Source organism: Alexandromys fortis, unplaced genomic scaffold, assembly GCF_014885135.2.
Source record: "Alexandromys fortis isolate MF-2015 unplaced genomic scaffold, M_Fortis_MF-2015_v1.1 scaffold_174, whole genome shotgun sequence".
NCBI classification, from domain to species: domain Eukaryota; kingdom Metazoa; phylum Chordata; class Mammalia; order Rodentia; family Cricetidae; genus Alexandromys; species Alexandromys fortis.
In genome coordinates this window covers 2809139-2830135 of record NW_026068063.1, presented here as the reverse complement: position 1 = coordinate 2830135, position 20997 = coordinate 2809139, and the positions used below count along the sequence as shown (strand labels likewise).

The following is a 20997-nucleotide window of genomic DNA, read 5'->3' as shown; positions in this document are numbered from 1 at the left end:
ACCAAGTTAACTAAATCATCACTTGTCCCAACTTCCTAAAAGCAACAAAATGTCAAGTTACACATTAAGGCTTAAATCGTTCTATAGTTACAAAAAAATCTACTCAGTTATGTTTTCTAGTTTCTTTTCATAAGATTTAAAAACTTTTAGCACACAGCAACATATTATAGCAGAAATGCCTTCCATTTTTCCACTTCAAGTATATGCATTTACTTACCTTAAACTAGGAAAAGATTAATGCAACCTAGTGGTCAACATACAAAGATTATATTCTTTACAAAATGAGGATTTAATTAAATCTTGCCCCACTATTTTACAAGAATGACTGCATCATCATGGGTTCTACTCACAGGGGTACATGGCATTGCTCAGGATCGGCTCGAGTCAGCTCTTCCTCTTCAATATCGGACTCCCCTCCTGAACTACTGTCCGTGACATCTGAATCAAATGCTTGTTCACTGCACCTCAGATTGGCTATGCCACTAGCTGTAAATCTCTCCAATTCTTCTGAAATTGAATCACTTTTCAAGAAGTTGCTAAGTCCCTCTGAAGTGGTAGTCTCACTGGCAGCTTTTCTCAAGGCCGCTTCAGCCTTTCGGGTCAACATCAACTGGCTCCGGGACCTCAGGGATTCCAAGTTTGGCAGTTTACTCAATGTCTTTTCCAAAAACCCACCCAGTTGGTGCTGTAAATGCCTCTCCACCTGCTTGGCTTGCACAACCTGTAATCGCTTCTGTAACCTGCGGGCACGGATCTCAATATCAGCCTGCCGCCTTAGCAGAGCTGTTATCCTTGTGTCAGAGTCTAAAGCACTAAAATGAATGGAAGACAGAGGAGACTTTTTGACCTCTAACTTAACATTTGTCAGGTTAGAGCTGGAGTCTGTACTAGGTGATAACCTACTGCTTCCTTGAAGTGCCGGCTGTTCCATGGAATTGACAGAAGATTTGTTTGCAGTACTATTATTGCTGTATAGAGTTGTGTGTTCTATATCAAGGCTTCTATGTGGAAGAGTGCAATTGGTCATACCCCCCTTCAAGTTCCCAGAGTCAAATGCCCCCACTTCACCTCCCTGCAGAGCAGATGAAGTGAGAGACCGTTTTCCCCCATTGAGGGAACTGGAATTGTCATGATCCGAATGTGTTGAACTTTTAGTCAATTTCTTAGCCAACCCATTTACAGGCGCTTGTGGCAGAGCTGTCTGACCACTTGTATTCATGGTTCTAAGGTTTTCTAAGGAAAACTCCAAAACTGGCTGTCTCCCCAACAGCTCAGCTCGGAGTTCATAGGACTGAGATAAAAGAGGATGAGATTTAAGGACTGTCTGCTTGCTGAAAACCCCTTGTAATTTCAAAGACTCCTTTGCAGGAACAGATGTTACATCAGAGCAGAGATAAGATGCCACCAATGGTTGCAGCTTTCCCAAGTCTTCCTTGGTAGGATTATTTCGGAAGTCTAGACCGGAATCCTCTGCAGCAATGGCTTTTCTTTTGGTTCCGTTGGCAGAAATAAGGATATTGGCGTTGCCGTTATTCTCGGCACTGCTAGGGGACAAGGTGGAGGATGGGGGAGCCAGTTTGAACCGGATGTGGTGTGCTTCAGCTGCTGCGTCAGTGAGAGCGGGCGCCATCGCAGCCATTCAGCACAGAGAGACAGGAAGTCCAGCCTCTTCCAGTGCTGAGGCCAGCTCCACGGCCCCTTACTGCCTCCCCTGAGAACAGACTGAAAGAGAGAGAGAAAAAAAAAACAGAAGTCAGAAATACAAGGACATTCAAAAACAACACACATTTTCAACAGAAGCACCACTTGAGGCTATCATCCAAACTCTGTCTCCAAAAAACGAGAATTAACTATGAAACCATTCTGGAGTCTTCATATGTCTTTCACTTGGGGTAGGAGAGGAACACAATCCTTTCACAAGAAAATAATTTAACCCTTTGGGCCACTTGTTAACTACAGGTTGAATATTGTCAAAATAAAAGTCTCATTCTGAAATAATCACAGATGCTTACAATTATCTTCATTTAAAAAGAAAACCTCTTTGTCAGGTAGTGGTGGCACATGCCTTCAATCCCAGCACTCTGGGGGCAGAGGCAAGAAGATCTGAGCTACAGATGATCTACAGCCTGAACTACAGCATGAGTTCTACGACAGCCAGGGCTACACAGAGAAACAATGCCTTGAAAAACCAAAAAGGGGATGGGGGCAGGAAGAAAAGGAAAAATCTCTTTAAATGTTAAATTATTAGATTTAATGACCATATAAGAAGAATACCCAGTAATAGGAGAAAAGAAAATTTCTTATTCTCATTAAAAAAAAAAGTTATCCAAGTCTTAAGGATCTGTGTTATTTTTCTGCCTGGGAATCTAGCTTTCATAAACTTCCTCACAAATTTACATTGTTATTACCAAGCTAACTACAACATGATGTAACATCAATTTGCTTCATTTTCTTTTCTTTCAGATAGCACATAGTATCTTTTCTACTGGGCTATTTCTCAGCGCAAATCTGTGTCTTCAAATTAATAGTCCAACATAACTCCGTCTCCTTTACCCAAAAACACTTCAAAAGAAATTACACTCTTCACTTCTCTAGAATAGCTTCCATCACCACTGCACTCCAGGAGAGTTAACCAGTAATGCCATTATCAAATTATTATTAAATCAACAGTCCCATTCTGACTTTCTTCTAAGCATTAATTAGACAGTGTTAACTTTCTTGAAATTTCCTTTCCTGATATCCTTGGCATTGTAATTCTAACCTCTTCTTCCTTTTGAACCTCTTAAAATGTTGGTACTGCCCAAGATTTTTCTTTTGTCTTCTCCCTGAATTCACTTCCTTAGCAACAACTACTAGTATAAGAACCACTTACTCTTAGAAAAAAAATTCTGAGCTGCACTCATCAACTTTCTAATCCTCTCATCCTTGGAAGTTCAGAATTCACTTTCTTCTTTCAATGAACTTTTTCCTTTCTTGTCCTAGCTCATTTTCTTAATGACATACCTCAATTAACTGCTGCTTCTTCATTCCCGATTCATCTATCTGGGTCTGGAAGCAAAAGGAAACCTATATAAAGGGCTACATCAGCTACCCCTAAAAGCACAATCTGTACTGCTGAAGATCTCAAAATACATGTCCCGCCCCTCAATTATTTGGTTGCTGTTGCTGGTGGTGGTGTATGTGTATACTGGTGCTTGTAGGCACACTTATGCCTACAGTGTGAGTGTAGCCCATTAGAAAACTTTTATCAATTGGCTGTCTCCTTCCACAGTAGATTCTAGACACCGAATTCAGGTCATCAGACCTGCAAGTGCACTTTTACCTACTGAGCTGTCTCACCAGCCTTGAAAGACCATTTTGAAGGCCAATCTTTCCACAGTAATACTAAAACATCATCTGTCTTTAAAAAAAAAAAAAAGAATATAATGGGGAATAGAGATGGCAGTTAAGAAGAGTAATGTCTGCTCTTCTAGAGGACCGAGGTTCAATTACTAGCACTCACATGGCATCTCACAATTGCAACTCAAGCACCCAGGGGTTTGACACCCTCATAAACAGACATACACAGGCAAAATACCAACACACACTAAAAATCATTAAAAAATAATAATTTATTTTTATATTTATTTTTGGATGGGGGTGTGTGTGCATACTACAGCACACCTATAGACGTCAGAGGGCAATGTGCAGGATTTGGTTCTCTCATTGTACCACGTAGGACCAAGCAATGGCATGCAGGACATTAAGTGCCTTAAGCTCATTGAGCCATCTCTACTGGCCCTGCCCTTTACAGACTGTGTTAAACATTTGCAATCAGAGTCCAAAAACAAAGATAAGTGAAACTGCTGGTATTTTAGAACAAATCAAGACAATAGCAATAGCACCAAACAATTCAAGTAGTCACACTATTCCTCGTTTGTAGCTTAAAAAATAATGCGATCTACATTTAAGATGTTCTTGGGGCCGGTTAGATGGCTCAACAAGATGCCCACCACCAAACCTGACCATTTGTGTTTATAAGCAATTTCTTTAAGTAGTCCTGATTTCCACACATGCACTATAGCATGAGCCTATCTACACACAGTAACAAAATTAACTATCAGTAGATTTTTAAAAGATGTTCTTGATAGTTTTAAAACTAGTTTTAATTTTCCAGATAGTTACATCATTTACCTTTCCCTTCCTGCCCTCTAAACCCTCCCAAAAAAAAAAAAAAACCCTCCTTCCTCTTTTTTCAAAATTCATGGCCTTTTTATTTTTATTGTTACATTTATAAATATAACCGGCTCAGTCTACATGTTACTTTGTATACAGGGCTGACCATTTCGTATGGGGTAACAAATTGGTGTGGGCTCCCAGGATTTTATTAACTCTTGACTCCCAAGCGCATTTTTGATAGTCTGTGTTGAAAGGGAAAATATGTGTAAAAAATTTCAGCTTTATAAAATCTCAGGAAAAACTCTTTCCCATCTTAAAATCTTTATTTTTTGAATATTCTGTCTGCATGTATTATCTGTGCACCACAGTGTGTTACTGGTGCCTGAGGAATTCAGGAGAAGGCGCTGGATTTCCTAGAACTGGAGTTATGGATGGTAGTGAACCACTATATAAACACTGGAAATAGAACACCAATCCTCTGGAAGAGTTAAGAGTAATCTGTGCTCTTAACCACCAACGTGTAGTGATATTTTGTTTGTTTTATCAAACAAAGCTTGCCTGAAGATGAGAGTGCAAAGGTAAGCCACCAGAGGTCAGGCGGTGGTGGTTCACACCTTTAATCCTAGTACTGGGGTGTCCCAAACCTTTAATCCCAGCCCGGGGGGAAAAAACACTACAATTTAAAACTGTTTTCTTACTTTATTTTTAATGTATCAATTTTTAAAAAAAAAAAATTGTAATGGGCTTGTAAAACAAGGTATGACGGCACAAACCAGCAATCCCAGCACTTCATAAATGGAAGCAGGAGAATCAGAAGTTCAAGGCCAACCTCTATTACGTAGAAAGTCTAAGTTCAGTCACGATTTCAAAAGAATTTGCCTTAAAAACTAAAATTAATTTTTTAAAACTTTTTTTGTGTATGAGTGCTTTGCTTCATGGTAGGTGTACCACGGGCATGTCTATTCTCAGAAGTCATAATAGGACATCAGATTCCCTGGAACTGGAATTATAGCTGCTGTGAGGCACCATATAGGTGCAGGGGAACCTAATTCATGTCTGCTGCAGGAGCAAGGAGGGCCCTTAACCATAGACCCAACTCTCCAGCCACCAAAATTAGATTAAATTAAAAAAGAATGAGTAATGAGATGACCAAAGAATTTAAATTATTAACTATTCATATAAAGAAATATATGCAACATGGAATAATAATGCTATCTGTATTTACTGATATAAAAATGTTGTTAAACAAAAATAAGCACTACACAACTTAGAAGTCCATTTTGTTTTATAAGATAGGTAGTAAAATTTTGCCCTTTGTAATGTCTACATCATAAAAGAGTATTAATTATCAATAAAAGAGAGAGAAAATAAGAGAAAAAAGTTTTTGGAAGTCAAAAATACAAGTATAGCAAAACATGCACACTTTTCTTCCCTTTTTAAAATCAAGACATAGTCTCAACTATGTAACTATGACTGTCCTATAACTCACTGCGCACACCAGGCTGGCCTTGAACTCACATAAATCAGCCTACTTCTACCTCACAAGTGCTGGGATTAAAGGCATGTACCACTATACCCAGCAACCATAGTTCTTAAACTTAACAAACTGAGTGAAATGTTAATGAAAACAATCACAGCAATCTCAATCTTATAAATCCCCAAAAGCGCGACTTAACAATCCAAAACCAAAAGACAGCTCAGAGTTCATTCCTAGAACCAATGTAAAGGTGGAAGGAGAGAACCAACTCCACAAGATTGTCCTCTAACCTCCACATGCACAACGTGGATCACGTGTGCCCACAAGCCCCCCCAATATACAAATACAGTAACCTTTTTAATTAAAGGAGAAAAAGGAGATCAGAAATCCTTTAATAAACAAAACAAAGTCTGTTAAATTTGGGGCTGCAGAAATGACTTATTGGTCAAAAGTACTAGCTGCTCTTCCAGGACTTGAGTTTGATTCCCCACACCCACATCTCACAATCATCTAACTCTAGCTCCAGGAAATCCAATACCCTTTCTTCTGATCTCCACATGTATCCAAGTGAAGCAATAGACATACATGCAAGCAAAACATTCACACATACTTTAAGCGTATGATAAAGCACTTGTCTTCAAAGAAATCTAGGCATGTGGGCTGGAGAGGACCAGGGTTCAATTTCAAGCAACTACACAGCAAACAGCTCACAAATGCCTGTAACTCCAGTTCCAGTATATTTACGGCTGAGATTATATTTTCCAATTTATTGATGGAGTTAATAATCAAATTATATACACAGAATTCCAGTCTAATGTATGTTTAGTTTTAGCTAATCAAGTAGAATACAATCTGACAAGAACAGATGGCTCGGATGGGCACTGGGATGGGAGGCAGAAGCAGAGGCAGGCAGATCTCTATTCCAGGACAGTCAAGGCTATACAGTGAGACCCTGTCTCAGAAAAAAGCAACAACAAAGAACTGTGTAGTACCTGACTATGTAGTACCTGCTGACACTGATATAATTAATTTTGTGAATTGAGCTTGTAGATACAAAAGGATCACCAAAATCAAGGTATTTTAGCTATAGAAAGGAGAGCTGGATAATAGTTTCTCAATTCCAAAGCAATATTTTTAAAGACAGGAAGATGAAAATTCATTCAGAAAACATTTTGGGAGGGCTGACAAGATGGTTCAGACAATTAAGGAGTGAGCTTAAGCCTGACCACCTAAACTTGATCTCAGAACACACATGGTAAAAGTAGAGAACATAACTCCTATGGGTAATCCTCTGGTCTCTACTCAAAGACTGTGGTACACATGTACACAGACATATACAAGCATACATAAACACATGCAAAAAGTTTCAATTAAAAAACTTACAATTACTAATACCATGGACAGCATCGTTCTGAGGAACTAAGACTGGATGGTGTTAGTTACATGGTTCTGTGTTGTGTTGTGATTCTATTGCTCTTACTTGTGATAAAGTTCCAAAAGCAAACTAAAAATCAAGTGGCACTTGGAAAACAAAAAATATATGCCCGGAGGGCAATTTCTCAACCATAGCTTTACTAACATCGTGGATTGGAATTTTTTGGCATGGTGGGAATGAAGGACAATTCTATGCATTGCAGAATATCTGACAGAATCTCCAATTTAATAGATGCCAGTAGTACAAGTGCACCAATGACAGCAAAGCAAAACCACAACTCCCTAAGAACTTTTAGCTAGACGTGAAGTTTTCTCTTCCTAGAACCTACATATAAATACTTCATTTTTATTCCTTTTATGACCCTAGTCAGCAACTCAGGTGAAGAAAACTTACCTGTAAACATGTATTCCAAGGGGAAAAAAGAAAAAAAAAAAAAAAAAAAACAAGAAAAAAACATGCACTTGAAGAGACCCAAGCAGAAGGCTTAAGGCCACCTGGCTAGCCATTGAGGCAAGTATTACAATCAACCAAACTTATACTGAAAATAAAAGCAAAAATCAAATAAGAAAATCCTACTGTCCCTAACAGGACTTCTACTAATGGAATTTTCAACATTACTTTATTTAAAAAAAAATAAAGCTAAAAAGAACACTTTTTAAGCACAGGAAGGTTAAAAAAGCATATATAAAGCTGGCAAGATTTTGGCTGAGCTCTAAATCTAAACAACGTTAAAAGTTCAGTATGGAAACTGAAGGACAGAGCCGGGCAGTGGTGGCACACGCCTTTAATCCCAGCACTCTGGAGGCAGAGGCAGTTGGATCTGTGAGTTTGAGGCCAGCCTGGTCTCTAGAAGAGCTAGTTCCAGGACAGGCTTCAAAGCCACAGAGAAACCTTGTCTCGAATCCTCCCCCCTACCCCCGCAAAAAAAGAAAACACAAGGACAAGAAAATGGTGATGTCTTTTCTAGTGAGAGGCTCTAGGAAACCACAGGACATACCAACACAGTTAATATAAAGAAAGAATGTTCTTGAATATTTAGCATATTAATAGAGAAGGCAATTTTAAAAAAGAGAAGGCAATTTTTTTAAAACACTGGGAAAGTACTTTGATGTGGGACCATGAATGGCCAACATTTACTCAGGCTTAAGATAACCAGATTACCATTAAGTTTCTCAAATGTGAGCTGAGTTCTGAGAGAAATCAGTTGGATAGACGGATTACAAGTTAAAATAGAAAAAAAAAGTCTAGAGATCAAGCATTAATGACTAAAACAATGCAATGAAAACATCTAAGATTGTCATCAATGATGTGGGATGTCCTTCTATCTATGAGTTGCTTTTACTAGTTAATGAATAAAGCTACTTTGGCTTATGGCAGGGCAGAATATAGCCAGACTGGAAGAGATACAGAGAGAGTAGCAAAGTCAAAGAGACATTACAAAGCTGCCAAAGGAGACAGATGTCATGCAGCTGCCCAAGAAGCAAGAGGTAACAAACCACGAGCCTCATTGTAAATATAATAATAAAGAATATGTTCATTTAAGATAGAAGAGTTAGCTAGAAATACGCCTGAGCCATCGGCCAAACAGTTTGTAATTAATATAGTTTCTGTGTGATTATTCGGGCCTGGGCAGCCAAGAAATGAACAAGCAGTCTCTATTTACAATCAAAGTAAAATACTCTCAAAGCTTAAACTGGGAAGGTGAAGGGGCTGAAGTCTACATAAAAGTCAAATATATAGTATATACAAAAGTGTGATATTTACAAAGACAAAATACAGAGAAAGTTCTCTCTATCCATCCCAATGTCACTTTCTTTATGATCAAATTCTTTCACTGATTATTTCTCAGGCTCAGGTTTGGCAAATCCTCTCTATTACTAACCCTATCAGTGCAGCCCAAGTCCTCACCAACTCACACCTAGGTCAGCATAACAGTTTCCTGTTATTTCGGTAGTGAAAACTATGGTTTACTTTTTTTTTTAAAGTGATTTGTTTTTATTTTATGTGCATTGGTGTTTCACCTGCATTTATGCCTGTGTGAGAATGTCATATTCTCTGGAACTGTGAGTTACAGACAGTTCTGAGTTACCATGTAGGTGCTGAGAATTGAATCCCGGTTCTCCAGAAGAGCAGACGGTGCTCTTAACCACTGAGCCATCTCTCCAGTCCCCTATGCTGTACTTTTTGCCTTATTTCCATACTCTTGAAGTTGCTATATTCTTTTCCTCACAAGTTCAAATTCTTCAAAATGAAACTTAAAAATAAGCATCAGAGCAAGTATACAGCAGGATATCATGGACCTAGAAACTTCCATCCCACAGACTTATTGTGCTACCTCTACCTGAAAGACCTTTCTGTCTTTTTAGTCCAAAACATCATCTCCAGAAACTCCATAGAATTTCTCTTCCAAATGTTCCAACTGCCAATTTATTAAGTCTAAGAAAAGCAGAATTCCTTCACAGTTTTCTTCTTTTATCCGATTATCACCTTTATCTAGATAGTATAATCATTAAGTACTATCATGGAGACAGTTCCCAGGCATGCCTTCAAATACAAACTAGTTTTGTTAAAAATCTAATTAAATGACAGAGAACTTGGGAGATGACCGGAAGAGTAGCTGGAATAAATCAGATGATATACTATAGTTTCAGGAGACAGCAACAGCAACAGTGATCTCTGATCAAGTAACTAGNATATTCTTTATAAAGTATGAGATTTTGTGTGTGTGTGTGTGTGTGTGTGTGTATGTGTTTTGTTTTTCTTTTCTCGAGACAGGGTTTCTCTGTAGCTTGGGTGCCTGTCCTGGAACTGACTTTATAGACCAGACTGCCCTTGAACTCACATGAGATCCACCTTTCTCTGCCTCCTGAGTGCTGGGATTAAAGGCATGTACAACCACAATCTGGCTAAAGAGTTATTTTTTTTTAAAATCCATGTATATATGGGTATACCTATAGCTTGTAGGCCTAAGGAAGCACAAAAGGGTGTCAGATCCTCCAAGTTCCAGACAGTTGTGAGCAGTCTCATATTGGTGCTAGGAACCACGCTCCAGTCCTCCAGAAGAACAGGAAATGCTCTCAACAGCTGAACCATCTCTAGCCCCGGGCTCATGCTTACACGTTTGTAACTATTATACTAAACAGAGTTCAAGGCTAGGTTTAAAATGGAAGGTTTAACATGGAAGGGCCTTAACTGCTTGACATTAAAACTTGAATTTTAATTTTTAGAGGAAAGTCAATGAGAACACCCAACTATCTGTTATTTCCAATATATATTTATTAAAATATATATCAAAATATTTTACTAAGCACCTACAAAGGATAACAAGACCCAGTAAAGGAAAACACATTAAGAGACTCAGACACAGGCAGAGAAGTAGTCAAGGTAGGTTTTGCACAGGAACAGGTCTAAGTAGAATTCAGCATTACACAAACAAATGCAAACAAGCATACAGATAGAGAAAAAAAAAATCACATTCCATCATCAAACTCAAAACTAATTTCTGTCCTTCAATAAATATTCTTTATTCAAATGAATTGTGATTTCAATCAGTGGTTTACGTTCTAACAAACACCTCATTACATGTCTACTAATGTCAAGTCTAAACCACAGGAAGAATAAGACACTAAAAATTGAACAACCTCATTAATGCTAAAAATAAGATATAAATTAGGTGTAAAAACAGATTTCTGTGTTTTGTCTGAAGGAGTAAGGAAAGTTTCTAAGACAGAAACATTCTGAATGATTCTAAGAGTGGGTAGTTTACTCCACTTCATGCAGACACCGAGTACGAAACTCATAGGCTCAAGGACCCTGAAAGTATTGCAATAGATACGCAATCTGTTTACCCCACTTTCCCAGAAGATAAGACACTTGAGCTGAACAAGTGGGTCAAAAACCAACTCCATCCTGAAACAAAGAAGCAGTGTAGAACAATCTAAATTTTTATAAGCAAAGTGAGGTGTTCCGTGGGAAGAATGATCAGCACATTCACTGTATCTCTAGTGACACTGGCCTTACTTCAGAACCTCATTAGGTACAATAATTAAGGCAGTAGCAGTAATAATCTCCAGCTCTTCATCCTTCTATCCATTCTCAACAAGTCTCCAGTCTTGCCTATACATATCAACAGCAAGAAAGGGAAGGAGGAAGATCAGTTTATGTGATGCTTAGATGAGTAATAAATTCCAAATTCTGTACTCCCTTAGCATTCAACATTATCTGAAGCTCTCTACACTCTGCTCTCACTTCACTCATCAGAACAGGCTCCTGCTCCTCCTTTGTTTACCCATTCTACCATTTCAAGGTTCAGCTCCAAATTACAAAGTCATGCAAGTATCCCTCCTTCCTTCGAGGTTGAGTTAGCACTCTCTCCCTCCAGCCTCATAATCTGTACTACCTTGACACTCTGAGCAATAAATAGCAGTCAGTATAATATAAACGCAGATTTCATTTCATCACTCAGTAGGCTATGTATTTCTTAAATAGACAATATGGTTTGTGTTAAATCTATTTCCTACAAGCAGCACAGTGCCAGCAGACCAATACATCCTAAGTAACCCAAGTGTTTACACTGAAGAATAAAATGTAGATCTACTAGAAGAAAGTTAATGGAAATGTCTGATCATGAGGTGATACAATCTAATAAGTTATTTACCAACTGAACAGAGGGTAAACCTCATCAATCTCAAGTTCCCCTCATTCATATAGCCAACTACCTATACCCAGATTGGAAAGCTTAAGACAAGGAGGTTTCACTACGTGGTCCTGGCCTATATGGAACTCACAGAAAACTGCTTGTTTCTGCCTCCTAAATGCTGAGATTAGAATCTGTTTCACAATCATTTGGAAAAATTTTTAACTATATTAAAATTAAATTTGTCTACATTATACTTTGAAGGCAATGTCTACCAAATCTTAAATGCAATTACTCAAACTTTTTATCTAGCAACTATACTTCTAGGAATCTACCCAACAGAAGTACTTTTATTGGTGCAGAAGATATATGTAATCTTTTCAATGAACTGTAATATTTAAAAAAACTTTAAATTTTAAAAATATAAAACCATCTAAGAAGTATGATCCAATTTATGCATGTTTAAGACATAGAAACAAAGAAAGAAAAGAATGTGAGAAAAATTTAAGATTTGTCTGTGCATACCCATAAAGGCCAAAGGGCAGCACTGGATTTCCTGGAGAAGGGCTTACAGGTGGTTGTGAGGCCACCTGGCATACATGTTGAAAACCAAACTTCAGGCTTCTGCAAAAAACAGGAAGTACTCTTAAACGGCACCCCCCCATCTCTCCAGCCCCAGAATGCTTTTTTTTTTCCCAAGGATGATTGTAGAGTCAAACTATTAACAGTGTTTATCTATTTCTACACTATCATGAATTCAAATTCCTTACCAGTCTTTAGCTCACAGACGGAAACACACAGAGCCTTTTATCTCTAACAAACTTGGTGGTTTTGAACAGTCATAAAATTAGAGACTTCTTGAAGAGCCCAAGGATATTAAAAAAGAAACAGGTTATTCTCCAGGACTCAAAATCAAATTCCAGAATTCCACCAAAACCTATTTTATCCCTTTAAATTGAATTAATGATTAAAAATATTTTCCAAGCTGGTTGGTGGTGGCTCACGTCTTTAATCCCAGCACTTGGGAGGAAAAGACAGGGAGATCTCAGAGTTTGAGGCCAACCTGGTCTATAGAGTGAGTTCCAGGACAGCTAGGTCTACATGGAGAAACCTTGTCCTGTTAAAACAAAGAAACTTCTCCAATATCAGAGAATTGTTAAAAAGTAATACTATTAGCCTTCTTTTGTTCCATTGAATTACTACCTAAAAACAAAACAAAAAGCCTGAATTACATACAAATATACGTATACACATATATTTAAGGTCTTCATATAGTCCCTATTCTCCACATAAAAACAACTTAGTGAAACTTTCAAGACTTAAATATTTCTTTGTGCATATGTACATGGGTGTTGCTAGAGATCCCCCCTGCAGAACCTCACAAGTGCTAAACAAACAAACAAGCATTCTACCACTAAGTTACACTCCTGCCACACAATACACTTGCATTTATTTAAACATTTTATAAAATCCCTGCACTAGTAAACATCAGAAACTAGCCCTAACCCTCCTCTTCACTCTCTTGAAGTACTAACAAGTAGTCAATAAAGGCCAAACAGCAAATAGTGAGAGAATCTAGAGTTCTTATCTTAGCAAAATTATTACTCAACCTTAAGGAAAACCTCAACATTCCCCAGCAACTGAATTTAATCAGGTTTGACCTTAAAATGTACTATTTTCTGTTTTTTTTTTTAAGAAATTAAAAGGGGAGAGACCTTATTGTTTATGCCCCTGAAGCAACTTTTTCTAAAGATCAGAAACTAATATTTAAATTTGTAGCTAAAATCTCAGTTCAGAGTCCTGGTTCAAGTAATAATTGTTGGTAACAAAAATTACACTGAATTTAGCTCTACTTTACATTTAACAATGTCATCAATTAGAGAAGAAATTTACCTACAAAAACTTAGAACTAGCAGAGCACCGCCTCAGGAGGCAGAGGCAGGCGGATCTCTGGGAGTTCGAGGCCAGCCTGGTCTACAGAGCAAGTTCCAGCACAGCCAGAGCTTACGGAGAAACCCTGTGTGGGGGGATGACAGGAATGGGGATGTGTATGTGACAAACCAGACAGACCTTAGAACTGAAATTTAAAAACAACAAATTCAGAGGCAATGATTACATAAATAATTCTTTGGCATAGTCATTCAAATGCTAAAATTCTATGAAGCTGGGGTGAAATCTTAGAAAAGCAGACTTGAGGAAAATAATTTTTATGTAGGGCATGTTGTCATACACCTATAAGCCCAGTACCCAGGAGACTGATGCAAGGTTCTTAAGTTAGCTGGAGTGAGTTGGAGACCTGCCTAATAGACTATGTTTTGAAAAACTCTGAGTTGGCATTACAGTTTAGCACCACCACCACCACCAAAAAAAAAAAAAAAACCTTTTACTAAATAAGTAGCATTTGCCAAGCTATGGTAGCCAACACAGGATTAAGAGTTTAAAGGGGGAATAAAGAAATGGATTAGACAGTTCCCAGTACCCGTATCAGGCAATTCACAACCAACCTGCAACTCCAGTTGCAGGGGATCCGATGCCACTGGCAGCCAAGGCATCTACACCCCCTCTCAAAAAAACAAGCATACACATAACTAATAAAAATAAATCTTTTTTAAAACCTAAGAAAAAAAAACCTTAAAAGGTACCCCCTCACGTAGGTTCATAAAGGTTTAAAACAATGATTACAATCATTAAATTTTTCTTGCAGACTATCCCTGTTTGCTTTTCTTTCGAGACTGGGTCTCACTATGTAGCGCAGGCTGTCCTGGAACTTACTATGTAGACCAGGCAGGCTTCAAACTCAAGAGATTCACTTGCCTCTGCTGGGATTACAAGGCTCATGCTATTTCACCTGGCTCCCAAGTTTATTCTTCATTCATGGGAAATTGGTTACCTCACCCTATCAAAATTTAGAAAAATCTTAACATTAAAAAAAAAAGGTATCTATTCCAGCATTTGTGAGTACAAGTTTTTTGGTAAATCACAACTATTATCTAGGTAAGTTTTTCCAATAGCCTATATTCAAAAGCCAGACCTGTAGCTAAACACAAAAACAAATCCCAGAGTATTGTCTTCACTGTTAGCTTTTAAAGACCTGTCTTTGTATCCTTTCTTCATTTTAAATAAACCCCTACCTTCATTGGTTAGGCTGTTTTGGTCTCAGGAGGGATATTTTACATTAGTGTCCTTGTTCACAGACAGTGCAGGTGCCTCAATAGAAAAAAAAAAAAAAAAAAAAAAAAAAGGACCCCGACACCTTGCCTGCAGACTGTTTAGTAAAAAACAGATTTGGATCATTTCCTTTACCTAAAAGAAAAAAAAGGAAAACAAAAAATAACTTCTTTTTATTGTATTGCTTTTGAATTTTCTTTAAATCTACATTAAGAATAATTTTTCAATCTGAACATATTTATAGTTTCTAACCTAATAAATTCCATACTAGTTCACAGACACTAAAATATGTGCAAAACATGATCAGAGTGCATGAAGTAATTTGTCACACAAAGTAGGACTCTTATTGGTACTTCCCATTCCCCAAAGGTAAGCACAAAACTCAGATGGACAACTAAAGACAGCATGAATTAGTAAAGTCCTGTGAGTAGAGGCAGGAAGCAATATATCTGAATATTACCTGTAGTCTGAGGACAGTTATCACTGTCACATACTTATCTACACTATTCCTTTCCATCTGGATCAAGGAATAAACAGGTCCTGGAACTGGAAGCAATATTTTATATCTATATCTATCTATATAGATATAGATATATTACACGCAAAATTTTTTCTAGAAACTCACCTGCATTTCTGTGTCTTAACCGCCTCACTAGAAAGGTGGTGGAGAAGATGATCCCTAGGAACCCCCACCCAAAGAAGGTGAATAGGAAAAGGTAAAGATTCCCATTTAAACCCAAAACTTTCTATATACTGTATAAATTAACGTTTTAAAGAGGATCTTGAAAAAATTTTCCAAAATAAGGAAACAATTTCACTCACAACCACAACTACTCAATATTAAACTATCTTTTAAAACAGGCATCACCAACCACAAAGGCCACATGCTTGCAGAATAAATGAAACAGGCCATATCAAACATACCAAACCTAAAATTTGTTCACTTTAATAGTGATTAATGCTGGGTGTGGTAGTGCACCACCTCTAGTCTCAGCAGAGAGAGGTGGGGCTCTGTGAGTTCGAGGCCGGCCTTGTTACAAAGCAAGTTCCAGGATAGCTAGGACTGTTACAGAGAAATCCTGTCTTGAAAAACCACCACTACCACCAATCATCATCATCACCATCATCATCTGTGGTCAAACCAACAAAATTCAAGCTGGGCATAGTGGTGCACACCTTTAATCCTAGCACTATGGAGGCAGAGGCAGGTGGATCTCTGTGAGCTCAAGGCAGCCTGTTCTACAGACCTTGTTCTAGGACAGCCAAGGCTAAACAGAGAAACCCTAAAACAAAACCAAAAACCAAACAAGAACAACAAAATCCAGGGTCTGAACTATAGAAACACTGATTACAGTGTAGCACTACTAGAGATGAAAAGATACTGGCAATGATTCAAGGAGAAAAAAATACAAGGTTCTTTCCTTCTCACCTTGATAAAAATTCACAAGTTAAACGTTTTCTAGCTTCCAGAATTTTCCTCAACAGAACAATAAGTTATCAAAGAGTGCTCTTCAGATTTTAACATTATGGCAAAACATGAAAGACAGATACTAATGGTCTGAATATGGTTTTATGAAAGATGCAGCAACCCAATACTTCAGATTCCTATAGGTGGAAAGTCCAAATTCTGTAATATGTAACTGACGACTCCGATTATGTATAAAACAAACCACAAATATTTGCTTCACATATACTTGACTGTGGTAGTTATCAAAGATAAATAAGTTCACCAGAATAAAGATGTTAAGAACTTATGTGATAGCTGATATTCCCCAAGTAGTTCACACTTCAAAAGTAAAGTCAAACCACTCCAAGTTCTGAGATCACAACAAATCACAACAAATATTCTAAAGGTCAAAAGATCTGTACACTCTGTTAGCTAAACCTGGTGGAAATCCAATTCAGAATTCCATGACTAAGGATCGTTATCTCATAATACATTTTCAAAATTTCCAAGGGATGAGCATTTTTACCTTGCCTTATTTTTAGAACACATCACATTGCACCTATCACATGACATGATGTAACTGTTAGCAAAGAAAATGGTTCAATCCATTGATAACATACATGGCAGGATAAAACAGATCAATGATACCCAAGAATCACATTTCATATTTATTTTTTAAACTTAGTAACTTACAGGGAAGAAAATGTACTTTTGGATAATTAGAGTTTATCCAATCATGGGAAAAACTGTCATGAGAAAATAGGAAACCTAGTAGCATGCTTCTAAAACAAGAATTACAAACAACTTCTCTATCAAAAAGGCAACAGAGAAACAATCAAAAGTATCCACTGTTGGGGGGGGGGGGGAAGCCTCAACAGACAACACCTGCAATTAATTGAAAATTTCTAAATTGGTGAGAGTAGTAAGACGAGGAACTAAGTACAGCCCATAGGAGAGGGGGAAGGGAAACACGCCCACTTTATGCCTTTGTAAATACTGGTACTTTAAATAACCTTTAAAAGAAAAACAAATACGGGAGGAAATACAAACTACAGACCATTCTAAGAAACAGAAGTCACTTAAATGTAACGATTTTCCTTACTTGAAAGTAGTTTTGGGAAGAAGTTCTGTAACTATATCATGATTATGCAAGGCAAGGATTATGTAATTTTATCGTTTATTTTAAAATGTTCTCGGAATGTATCAAAAAAAAACCCACAAAACACTAAAGCATTGTGATCTCTCCAATGGACAAAGGACCGCTTCCTTACCTACAGCTTAAAATATTAACATATACCCCCCAAACAAACAAACAAACAAACAAAAAACCCATGATGATTGCTCGCCACGTGACGAAGGATATGGCAACACTAGGATTGTGAATGGAGGGGAGGGAAGCTAGGTTGGAGGACTAGCGAGATTTCTCTTAACTTTGGGGACTGCAGGATTCGGGTATCTCGATCCTTAAGGTACCAAATTCTAACCCCCAGGAATTGTACAGCTAACACCCTCAAGTGCGGTTTTATTAATAGGTCACGGGAAAATGCTCCAGTGACCTCCAGGATAAAGGAGGAAAAAACGGGCGGAGGAAAGAGCAATTTAAAGTGGCGCCATCATGTCACCCCTTTTCCCCTAAGGCAATCAATAAGCAATAGTTAAGTAACGAGTTTCTCTAAAAATCCACTTTGGGATTCCAACATTGGAAAACAAAAGGATTTCTAGGTAAAACATAGGGGGGTAGGACTGTTTACAATATGGAAAACAATTATAAACTATTTGCTGAGAATCGAAAGACCGTCAGCCGGAAAACAGGCCCCCCCAAAAAAACAGTAAGATTCCAACTCAAAAACAAATAAATGCCTCTTCCTCTTTAGTTACAAAAAAAGTCTGCCTGAGACTAGATCGAAAATGCAAATGACCTCAATATACAAGCAACAAAAATGTTAACAATCAGAGTTGTGATTCAAACCGTGAAACAGACGTACAAGACGTGTTCAAGCAAAGAAAGGCCTTTTGCAGTCAAGAGAAGTTCAAGGGAAGAGCAAGAGTTTGTTTTTGGTCTTTTTAAAATATATATGTATATATACGGAAATAAACCATGTTCTCCGGGCCGCCTTTTTAAATAGAACGCCAAAGGAAAGCCCGGCGAACGAGGCGGCAGCTGGTGGGAAAGGGCCCCCGCACACCCCCGCCCTTGGGGCGACTCCCAGCCCGGACCCGCAGCGGGGAAGCCCGGAGAGGCCATTTAAAGTTCCGGGGATTTTTCGTCCCCTGCCCTGCCTTTCTAGTTACAACTAACAAAGAGAGGGAGAAATGGGAGCCACAGGGAGAGCGAGGAGAAGGAGAAAGGGCAGCGGGAGGAGGAGAGGAGCAGCAGCAGAACCTACCACGTGATGGAGGAGCGTAGCCCGGGCGGATTCGGCCCCACAAAATGGGCGCAGTTTGCAAACAGCCCCCCGGCCTGGGCGCCGAGGACCAGCGGGCGGAGGCGCGCGGCGGCGGCTCCGACCCGGCCCGCCGCTCTCCTCCCCCCCGGCGCCCGGAGCCGCCCTGACTTTCCGGGCGGGGGGGCGAGGCGGAGGGGGAGGGGAAGGCGGCGGCGGGGAGCGGCCGCTTTTTCTTCTCTTTTGAGCCCTTTCTCCGGCCTTCCTCCGTTCCGGCGGGTCTGGGCACGGTCGGGCACCGCAACCCCGGAGGGCGGGCGGGGGCAGAGGGTAAAGCCGCCCCCCCTGCCCCACACAAACAAGCGCCACCGTCTGCAGCCCGCGCCCGCACCCCGACCGCCACCCCGGGCTCTTCTTCCCGGCCGGGGAGCGCGCTTCGGCCGCCCCCCAAGCCGCCGCGGCGAGACGAGTCGGCTTCGCTAAGGCGCTTGGTTCTCCCGCCGGCTCGGCGAGCGGTGGCGGTGGCGGCGGCGGCACTGGGAAAATGGCGGCCGAGCTCCTTTTCCCTCCCCCCCTTTAATCTGAAGCGGAGGGAGAATGGAGCGAGCAAGCGAGCGGGCGAGTGCCGGGGACACGGGGAGGAGGGACAGCAGCGCCTCCGCCGGCTGCGGCTGCGGCGGGCCGCTCCGCCCCGGCGCGCCGCCAGGGGGCGCCCGCCGCGCCGCCCCCGCGGGCTGCCAGGAGGCGCGGCCGCCGCCGCCTCAGTCATGGCTCCTCGCCGTGGCCGCTGCTTCTGCACCTCTGTTTGCGGAAGCCGGAGCCCGCTGCCTGGTACGTGCGGCAGCGGCACGCGGCACTGCGGCAAGCGGCGCGGGGCCCTCGCTCCGACCGAGGTGAGGCTAACCTGAGGCGCTGACGCCGTCACGTTCCCTCCGCACCGGGGCTGGCGGTGCCGCGCGCCGGTATGAGGGGAGGGCAGACTGGCGCGGCAGGGCGAGAGGACGTGAGCGAAGAACTGTGTGTACAGTGAACGAAGGAAGCTGCTGCCGCCACGCTACCCCAGGGCCAACCGTGCTCTGAGCGGGCAGGAAGCTCCCTGACCAGTGACGCGGTCCCTGCCACCCGCCCTTTGTCCTACACCCTGCTCTGTACACTGCAGCACACGGCTGGCTGAGAGCCCTAGCTCCACGCTCCGCAGCCGCCAAACCAAAAAATAAGCGGACGCCATTGCGCAGGCGCGAGCTACGGTCGACTTCGGGCTAGTCCGGGCAGGGGCAGCTGGGACCAGAGGGGAAGTGATGGCCCACCAGCGCCGGGCCCTCTGGGAACTGTAGTTTTCGTTAAGAAGCCCGCGTCTTGTTTTAGGTTTCGTGGTTTGCCAGATCCGCCAAAATAGGCAAAAAGGCATTCGTTACACAATGATATTTATGTTTCCTGCTACCACCAAATTAAAGTTCACTGCCCCGCTTAAACTTCAGCAATGAACAACAAAAACAAACTTGTCATGTTCCTACCAACGTTGACTTCCAAGTGGTGGCACCTTATTCCTCTTGACAACTAGTTTGTGGGCACGATATTGATTCTTTCCTCCCAAATAAGGTCTTAACATAAGATATTTGTTTTTCTGGATTTAAGAATCTCAGTATAATGCAAAGTGCCACATTACACAAAGTACAAATCTACCACACTTTAAAGCTAAAGATGCCAAAAATCAAATACCATAAAACTGGTTGCAACAACTAAATCACCAAACTCAGCAGATGAGAAGGATAAAGTCTATCAAAAAGGAAGATGCAAAATGCTCAATACTTTTTTTGTGTGGTTTACCAAAACCAGTTTCCGGTGTTAGTGTCACTTAAGCATCTCAGGGAGGAAAAAAAAAAACCCTCCCTATAGTTACAGAGCTTTGTCAGCCCACAAAGTCACTAACTCACCAGGTTTCTGCCCAACATCTCCATCTATATTTCTCTTGAGTTTCCACCTGTATTCTTTTCTTAAAATTATACTCTCAAGCATAATCTTGGTTCTCAAATATACAGGAGGGCAGAATAGAGTCCTAAGGTCAAATTACACATGGATAAACTGATATGCATATATATGTACATATATATATATTTACATACTCATCCAGAAAAGATCTTTAGTTTGGGCTTTTTAATTCAAAATCTAGGTAAGATTTATTTAACTATATACATATATGATATACACAAATATCCACATAAGTAGTAATGCTACAGAAGATGTTTATACATAATTCCAGGACCAACAGATAGCAAAGGAGAACCCCAATCT

At 40.2% G+C, this 20997-nt stretch overlaps 2 protein-coding genes across 9 annotated transcripts in view; both read right to left on the bottom strand.

The window, feature by feature from the left end:
• Nsf (N-ethylmaleimide sensitive factor, vesicle fusing ATPase) overlaps positions 1–18834 on the bottom strand; it is a 594435-nt gene extending 575601 nt beyond the window's left edge. The window contains exon 1 of the mRNA XM_050120418.1: positions 18831–18834. The gene's annotated coding sequence lies outside the window, so the exon portion shown is untranslated. The remainder of the gene's footprint in view (positions 1–18830) is intronic.
• The window catches only part of Kansl1 (KAT8 regulatory NSL complex subunit 1), a 122130-nt gene that overhangs the window by 80519 nt on the left and 20614 nt on the right, over positions 1–20997 (bottom strand). For 5 of the 8 annotated variants that reach the window (XM_050120384.1, XM_050120388.1, XM_050120390.1 and 2 more), the window contains one exon: positions 351–1722. In XM_050120384.1, coding sequence (XP_049976341.1) covers positions 351–1639 — 1289 coding nt within the window. In that variant the 5' untranslated portion in view covers positions 1640–1722. Of the gene's footprint in view, positions 1–350; positions 1723–3003; positions 3049–18708; positions 18858–19609; positions 19787–20997 lie in introns of those variants that run through there. The other 3 variants (XM_050120385.1, XM_050120386.1, XM_050120383.1) reach the window with 3 other exon arrangements.